This window comes from Giraffa tippelskirchi, chromosome X (assembly GCF_054371585.1).
Source record: "Giraffa tippelskirchi isolate mGirTip1 chromosome X, T2T-mGirTip1v1.2.pri, whole genome shotgun sequence".
Classification (NCBI taxonomy): Eukaryota; Metazoa; Chordata; class Mammalia; order Artiodactyla; family Giraffidae; genus Giraffa; species Giraffa tippelskirchi.
Window position 1 is genome coordinate 140,408,727 of NC_137289.1, and position 9,251 is coordinate 140,417,977.

Here is a 9,251-nt window from a genome sequence, read left to right on the forward strand (position 1 = left end):
CTAATTTGTAAAAATGGGAATCATCATGATATATAACCCACATAAACAAAAGCTTCTTGGGGTTCTCAATAATTTTTGAGTTTGCACTAAGGTCCTGAAACCAAAAACCTTGAGAACTGCCACCCTGGCCGTGGTGGAGCATGGACAGAGAGATGAGAGGCCAGCTCAGTGAAAGCAGAGTCTGAGACAGCTCCTGAACCAAGCAGATCCATCTCTAGGGAACATGCCCTGGGATTGGGTGGGAGGACCACACCTAACAAATCAGCCCCTTTCCCTTTTGGTTACGGCACTACAGTACCAATCACTATAATCCACACGAGTGGGTGAGGGAGACTTGGTATAAGCCATTTGCCCTTGGCCTTTCTTTGTTGCTCCAGTTCATTCGGAAGCCTCTTCAACAGTACTTGATATACTTCTTCACTGAATCCTCAAAATTATCTAAAAGTGTGATATCTTAGCTCCTGGACCAGGAATTGAACCTGGGGCCCTGGAAGTGAGGGTGCCGAGTCCTAACCACTGGACCACCAGGGAAATCCTGAGGAGTTGTCCCAGCTTGTAACTTTAGGCAGCAAAAGGCTCCAGAATGATTGTCACAGCATGTAAAGAACAGGGGCATTAATGAGGTAAATGAGAAGAAAAGGGGCAAACCAGTGCTGAAGTTAGGGCAAGGGCACCTGATTTCTCCTACCAGTAAAGAAGCCAAGAAGGAGTCAGTGTTACTATCTATAGTGGTCGGTGCTAACATCTATCTTAAACTGTGCAGGTCATCTGCCTTTTAATCCAAGAATGATAGCATTCGATTTCACATTTAACTTCTATAGCCATTTCTTTTATTAAAAGGAAGGGTGCTGGACTTCATGACTTGCAAAATCACTTCTAGCTCTAAAAGTGTAATTCAGTGATTAACAGCAATCTGAGAGATACCTATGTCAGCCTAAACACCTATCTAGGCAGCAGAAAGATCAGGAAATGAGATTTTAATGCATAAAGCTGCTGAAATGTGCTTGAGCCTAATCTATTTTGCAAAGGGACAGGGGCTGGGCCACACATTTAGCATCTTCAAGCCACAGACTCCTGAGAGGTAGAATGATCCTCTCCTTTTATGAGTTACCTCAATGCAGCATCCCTGTCCTGACTTTATGACATCATCCTTCACCAGCTCCAAGTGGACCAATCATGATGCACCTTTGAAACATCAAACCTTCTCTTTTTTCCTTTGGCCTTCTCTTTGTCTTATCCCACTTAACCCGACCCCTTCAGCTCTTTGTTAACACTAAGTTGTGTAGACTTTGACAGAGTCTCTCTCTAAACCCTCTCCTTTTCAATTCATCCAAATTAAACTAGGAGGTGCCTTTACAGGGAGTCACACTGCAACATATCTCCTAAATCAAACATCTTAAGGTCAACTTAGGGCGTAACAGGATGAAACAAAAGCTGTAAGGCTCACAACTCCCCTGGTTCCTGGATTACTATAGCTTCCCTATACTCTCAAAGACCCAACCCCACCCTTCATAATTTGTTTTCATTTAGCAAAATCTATTACTCATTTTTACATCATGAGAAACACTGGGCTGGAAGAAGCACAAGCTGGAATCAGGAATGCCAGGAGAAATATCAATAACCTCAGATATGCAGATGACACCACCCTTATGGCAGAAAGTTAAGAAGAACTAAAGAGCCTCTTGATGAAAGTGAAAGAGGAGAGTGAAAAAGTTGGCTTAAAACTCAACATTCAGAAAACTAAGATTATGGCATCCGGTCCCGTCACTTCATGGCAAATAGATGGGGAAACAGTGGAAACAGTGGCTGACTTTATTTTGGGGGGCTCCAAAACCACTGCAGATGGTGAGTGCAGCCATGAAATTAAAAGACACTTACTCCTTGGAAGGAAAGTTATGACCAACCTAGACAGCATATTAAAAAGCAGAGACATTACTTTGTCAACAAAGGTCCGTCTAGTCAAGCCTATTGTTTTTCCAGTAGTCATGTATGGATGTGAGAGTTGGACTATAAAGAAAGCTGAGCGCCAAAGAATTGATGCTTTTGAACTGTGGTGTTGGAGAAGACTCTTGAGAGTCCCTTGGACTGCAAGGAGATCCAACCAGTCTGTCCTAAAGGAGATCAGTCCTGGGTGTTCATTGGAAGGACTGATGTTGAAGCTGAAACTCCAATACTTTGGCCACCTCATGTGAAGAGCTGACTCACTGGAAAAGACCCTGATCCTGGGAAAGATTGAGGGCAGGAGGAGAAGGGGACGACAGAGGATGAGATGGTTGGATGGCATCACCGACTCAATGGACGTAAGTTTGGGAAAACTCCAGGAGTTGGTGATGGACAGGGAGGCCTGGCGTGCTGCAGTTCATGGGGTCGCAAAGAGTTGGACACGACTGAGCGACTGAACTGAACTGATTACTCATTTTACCTGCTACCAAGTTTTATTCACATTCAATGAAGAGCACATTTTTATTTACTATCCTCAAGAAACGTGTTTACAAAGCACAAGACACATGGAATATGGCTAATGGCTTCAGAGCCCAAAGAGCCTGGCCTTTGAATATACCACTTACTACCTGCTGTGTGGCCACGGGAGGTCAACCTCTGTTTCCTGATCTATAAACTGGAGATGTACAGGACCTACCTTCTAGAGTTGTGAGAAGATTAGATACAGTGAATATATATTGCTACCACGCAACAGAACTGTTTATAATAATATCTGAATAAAGGTGCACTTGCAAATTATGCAAAATGCCTACGTTCTTTTTAAAAAATATTTGGTTGCACTGGGTTTTGGCTGTGGCATGAAGTACCTTCCCTGCGGCATGTGGGAGCTCAGCTCCCTGATCAGGGATCGAACCTGAACCCTGGCCCCCTGCATTGGGAGCGTGGAGTTTCAGCCACTGGACCACCAGGGAAGTCCCCATTCTCACTTTTTTTTTTTCATTTTCACTTTTAATATGCCCCACATGTCAATCTAAAACATCCTTAATGAAACGTGCTTCCAAGCTACTGGCACATCTTCCTCATCAAACCATTCTAATTTTGTTCTGAGTAGGGAAAGAAGAAAAATGAAAAAGTGGTAGCTTAGCAATATTATTCATGGCAGACTACAGAGTAGAAGTGGTGGGTAATGAGGGTTGTCCTGGGGACATTTTGGAAATGTAATACAGAATGCAAATCAGTACCCTGAGCAATAAATGTTAATAAAATTATGTCAACAGGACAACACTGGTGATTTTATATATGTTTCCTTCAAGTAAGAAAATTTAAGAGAATTTCAACTAGGAAATAGACTGAATCATAAAAACATACTAAAAAAAAAAAAATACTCAAAGTTCAAACTCTTAAAGGGTCACTTGACCTATTTTATCCTCTTCTAGAAATGCCCTGCTTGGCAAAATTCTAGACATAGCTAATTCTCAATGGTGGTGAATATTATATTAAATCTGTATACCACTTTGCACGCTTTAAATACTGTCACATCTATTATAATAACTAAAAGTTACTGATAATCACGTTACAACCAAACAAAAAGTAACTGGGAAGAAAGCTGCGGGGAGGGAGAGGCATAGGGATTTCTTTGGGATATTAGGTTAAAACTCCCTGGGTAAGCAGAATCTGTCCATGCAGTCAAGTACGTCGGTTGCGTTATCAATTACACAATTATATACCAGCTCTACGCCAACTTCACCAACTCTGAGCTCTGTTATTTAATAAGAGTAAGGTTTTTTGGTGGTTGTCGTTTTGACTGAGCTTCAGATGCCTTATCTATACACCCAGGATACCATCTATTCTGCAGAGGTAAGGAGATATTAGAATGCAAATACATTTTAAGTGCTTAGCACAATGCAGAAAAACAGTGAGTTCCTTTCCTTTTAAACACAACTCTGAAAAGTGTAAAACTGAACAGCATATCTACTGAAAAGAAAACTACTACAGTGACTCCTTCTGTGAAGTATTCCACACAAAGGCAAATCACATGTGCCCTGTTTTACAGAATCTGGATTTGGCATGTACATTCCTAAACAAAACTTCTCTAGTCAAGACCAATATAAATGACACAAAATAACATACACAACACCTTCCAGTAACATCATAAATGACTGTGACATACATATTATGATCTATGAAGGTGGCATGTGCTGTGTCTGGTCTGCTTTTTTACTGCTTTGCTTGTTTGCTTCTCCATAAAAATAAAATTTACCAAAGCACCAAAGCTTGCTGATAGAATTAGATGACAATGTCGTAAACAGAAGATCACTTTGATTCTTATTATTTAATCTCTGTGCTAGGAGAGTGGAAATTCATCATCAAGTTTGCAAATGGGGAGGAAAACAAGATAATCAAGTGGTTTCTTCCTATCCCATACTCTCGCCCCACCCTGACCTGATTTTTCCTCATTAAGTCGATCACAGAGAGATTCTGAGAAGAGGGAAGAATACAAAGGTTGGAAGATAGATTTGGGATTCCCAGGTGGCTCAGTGGGTAAAGAATCCACCTGCAATGCAGGAGATCCAGGTTCAATTCCTGGGTCGAGAAGATCCCCTGGAGGAGGGCATGGCAACCCACTCCAATATTCTTGCCTGGGAAATCCCATGGACAGAGGAACCTGTCAGGTTACCATGCATGGGGGGCAAAGAATCCAACAGGACTGAAGCAACTGAGCACGCTGAGAACTCATGCAAGACAGATTTACAGAATAACACCCTGAAAGCAAGAGAAATTGATCTTTCATATATGCTCCCCTCCAGACCAAGTAAAATTCTAACATACCTGGCACTGTGCTGGACGTGTCACATCAACACTTACGCTTCACAACAGTCCTATGAGTTAGGGATTAGCATCAGCCCCACTTTACAGATGATGCAATTGAGACTTGGAACGATTGCAAAACCTGCTCAAGGCTATAAAGCTACAAAGCTAATAAGCGGCAAGAGCCACGAGTCTTGACTTCAAATCCATACTATTTGCCCAGTGTTGTTTGTTATTTAGTTGCTAAGTCGTGTCCAACTTTCTGTGACCCCATGGACTGTAGCCCATCAGGCTCCTCTGTCTATGGGGTTTTTCCAGGCAAGAATACTAGAGTGGCTTGCCATTTCCTTCTCCGGAGGACCTTCCCAACCCAGGGATCTTCCCAACCCAGGGATCTAATTTGTGTCTCCTGCACAGCAGGCAGATTCTTTACCACTGAGCCACCTGGGAAGCCCATTTGCCCACTACCACCTACTTATTACTGTAGTGTAGATTCATGGGGTTGCAAAGAGTTGGACAAGACTTAGAGACTTAGCAACTAAGAAACAACAACATGATGAAAGGGTACTGGGTTCCAGACTCAGCTTCACCCCTTGGGCTAATTCCGTGACCTTGCTGAGCAATTTGTCATCTATAAATGAGGACAATGACAGCTGCTCAGCCTTCTCCATAGCATCTGAGTGATGCTGACAGAGTTAATGTATGTGCAAATATGCCATAAATACTATAGGTCACCACATAAATGTAAGATTTCATTAATTTGAGCACAGATCTCATATAACTTTATCATTCCTATCTGACCTAAAAATAAGTTTAATAGTAGTTAAATAATTTTTAACACTCCAAGCAAAAATCTAGGGGGAAAAAAAAATCAACCTTAAGACATTCTAGAAATGGCAAAAGAATAGAGACAGTAAAAAGATCAGTGGTGGCCAGTGGTTTGGGGGAAGAGAGGAAGGGATGGAGGTTTTAGGGTAGTAAAACTCTTCAGTATGATATCTGTAATGGTGTATATATGTCATTATACATGTGTCAAAACTCTTAGAAGGTACAACACCAACAATGAACCCTAATGTAAACTAGGGACTTTAGTTAGTAAGAATGTATTAATATTGACTCATCAACTGTAAAAAATGTACCACAATATTGCAAGATATAAATAATAGGGCAAAGAGGTGCCTTGTGAACTCCGCAATTTACATTCAATTTTGGGTAAACCTAAAACTGCTCAAAAAAAAAAGCCTATTAATTTTTTGAAAACTTAATCTTATAAAACAAATTCTAGTAAAAATAGAAACAAACAAAAAAACCCCCCACAAATTCTACATAGGGATTTAAGAAGTACTGTGAATGAACCTGGGGTTCTAAAAACTGCATGGAATACTTAACAAGATAATAGCCCATCTTTTTAGACGAGTGTTGTCCAAGAGAACTTTATGAAATGTGCAATGATGGAACTATTCTACACCTACTCTAATATAGTAGCCACCAGACACACTGGCTATTGAACACACGGAATGTGGTTTGTATACTGAGGAAAGCAATTTTTAATTTTACTTAATTTTAATTAACAGTTAAATAGCAACAGGCACATAGCAAGTGGCTATCACCTCAGCACAGTTTTAGACAATTCAAGAGACTCTTAGAAATGTACTGTTAATGTTAAAAGAAAAAAGGTACCTTAAGAGACCATCCAATCAGCCATAGTTATGAAACAATGCAAAATTACCTGAGGTCAAGAATGACAAGATGGTTAAGACAAACAGGAAGAAACAAAGTCCATCTCCAATTGTCTCTCACTTTAAGTCCCATAATGTAACCCAAAACTGACAAAATGTTCACTGTCCTGTTTAATTCCTTCAATATTTTCAAAACAACCCAATCAGTTAAAACACCATTTCTGCTTCCTGAAAAAATAGGGCAGAGGTCAAGTTAGAATTAGGAATATGTTTTCAAGCTACTGGCCCAGAGGAAATAAAAAACGAAGGGTCCTAAGGAAATAACTTAAAAAGTAACTTCTGCAAACACAAGATATTCATCCTTTTTTTTTTTAACGAAAATTCAAAAACTAATGTTTAACCATGCATTTCAATTCCATGTCATGGTCAATTGGAAATCAAAAGGAAAAAAGATGCCCAGAAAAGCCTGTGCAAAGAAGAAAGGTGCCTGATTTAAGTCAACAAAAATGAGACAATACAGACACACAGGTCTCTTCTCATCCAGCTGTTAAACAGAGTACTGCCTCAAAGGGTCATTACTTCTTGGTCCTTTAAAATGCTAATTTGTTAAATCTCAGTTCCAAATTCAGACTTTTTATCCTTTTGCTAAGGGCATAAAAGGGAACTCATGTCCTCAATTACAGTGGCTTTTCATTGGAGTCCTCCTCTGGGGGACCTACGAAATCAAACACTGAGATTGGCTCCCCACCCTCAGAGAGTAAGTGAGGTGTCCAAAGTGACAGTGTTGCATCCCTAGAGTTACTTCAGTCCACAGCTTCTTTTTCAGTCCTGCAAGCACTGGATCTTTGTTTCTGAGTACAAAGAGAGGGAGAGAAAGAAAGGTAATTGAGAAGTAGTGACACACTCATGCAGAGACGTGAAAACACCTGACCTTAGAAACAGGCCCCCAAAAGCTAATTCTTGACATTCTGCACAGAGGGAAAACCAACCTTTGTTCTTGTTCAAGTTCACGAGTCGCATTAGAAAAATATTGTTTCGTAATTTCCTAAAGGAGTGATCTTTATGAGTATTCAAATGCATAATTAAGTAACGTTAAACAGCTCCGAGTAATCAAGCAGGACGTCCAACAAGTTGAACGTTTCAATCTGTTCACCGGCAAAGAACAAGACGAGATTCCACCTTTCCAGTCCGTTTCCCTGCACTTCTCTCTTCCTGGGCCCTGAAAACCCTGTACCCCGTTCGTTGTGCAATCTTTTTCGAACTCCACCCACTGACTCCAGAACAAGTAGAATTCTCCCATTCTGAAGGTCTTGATTTTCCTGTATCCAGGGAGACATTGAAAACTCCTTGACGTGAGTCAAGTAAGGCAAGGGGAACGGTCCAGCGCCAACTCCCAGATTAAGAGAGACCAAAGGCCAATGTAGGGGAAGCGCTCCAGTGTCCGCTCACCGGGTGGGGTAGGGGGTAAATAAAGAAAAGGGGGAGAAATACAGGGGGAAGGAGGGCTGCACTGGAAAGACCGGCTATCCGCGATGTTCCTCCCAAGTCTGCGGGACCCAGGTCCTCCAGCATCTTCTCCCCACCGCCCGCCCCACGTGCAGCCAAGCCCTTGGCACCGGGACACTGGCCCCAGGGCCTGGGTCCCGGGGGCCGAGCGGCCGCGCTCGCCAGCCCGCGCAGTGGCGCGGGAGAAGGGGGGCGCAGCGCAGCCCGGGATCCCGCGCCGTTATCTTACTGCGCAACAGCCTTGCCCGCGCGCGCTGGGACGCACCCCGCAGCGCGCCCGGCGCACCTGCCGAGAGCGAGGAGGGCGAGTCCGTGACCCCCGGCAGCCCCTCGACGGTGGTGCCCAGCGCTAGGAGCACGGGAAGCACGCGAAGGGCGGGGGTTGGGAGAGGGAACACCTGATGCCCGGGGCCCCGCGACGCCGGCCGCACGTGGCTGTCACACCTGGCGCGCCCCCGCCAAGCAGCCTGCCCCCTCTCACCAGGGTGCGCCCCCTGCCCTCTCTCCCGCCTCCGCCGCGCGCCTCCAGTCCCCAACCATCAGCCCTGCCACCCCACCCATCTTGGTTTCACTCTGCCCACCTGCTCCCACTGTCGTCACCCCCGGGACCGGAGAGGACCGGATGTTCGCCCCATGGCTAAAAGGTAACCCGAGAGAGTGAAGAGGTGGACCCCGAAACAGCTAGCCCCGGCATTTCCCCAGCCCGGCAACAAGGCGGGCAGCCCCCACACTGACCTTCTGCCGCGGGCTGCGTCGCCGTCCGCCCCGTCCGGCCTCAACTGCCTCCTCGGCGCCGCCGCCTCTTCCCCGCGCAGCCTCCTCTACCCGCGTCGCCATGAGGTGACGGCAGCAGCCAAACAAGCGGCCGGACAAGGGGCACGGAACCTCTCAGGGCCTTGCGCCCCGCCCCTGAACCCCTCCGCCAATCGCCGCATGCAGGGATCCCACGTGACCGGAGGAGGTTGGCCCCTGAGGGGACGGGACGGGATGGGGGTAGGGAGCACTGAAGCAGGGGCTGGGCTTCTGCAGGGCCGAAGGGCGAACAGAGGCCGCGCGAGTCTGCGCGAAGGGAGAAAGGGACTCTGGAGCGGACTACAAGTCCCAGCAGGCAGCGCGGCCACGGCTCGCAGACCTGGATCAGGATTGAAGCGTAATGCGGCGTTCCCAAATAGGGGAGAGTAGCCACTGTGCTGTGTGTGCAGCCTCCTGGGATTTGTAGTTTGCTAGGAGCGATGTACCGGTACCTTTATTATCCTACGGGAAAAGTTGAGAAATATTTCAGTGTTTGGGAAGGAGCGGGATCGGGGACACATTGTT

The 9,251-nt window shown here is 44.9% G+C and overlaps 1 protein-coding gene across 3 annotated transcripts in view; it reads right to left on the reverse strand.

The window, feature by feature from the left end:
• The window catches only part of TXLNG (taxilin gamma), a 48,195-nt gene extending 39,398 nt beyond the window's left edge, over positions 1-8,797 (reverse strand). For 2 of the 3 annotated variants that reach the window (XM_081564722.1, XM_081564718.1), the window contains exon 1: positions 8,670-8,797. In XM_081564722.1, coding sequence (XP_081420848.1) covers positions 8,670-8,771 — 102 coding nt within the window. In that variant the 5' untranslated portion in view covers positions 8,772-8,797. Of the gene's footprint in view, positions 1-8,665 lie in introns of all 3 variants that reach the window. The other variant, XM_081564721.1, reaches the window with a different exon arrangement.
• Between the last annotated feature and the right edge of the window lie 454 nt (positions 8,798-9,251).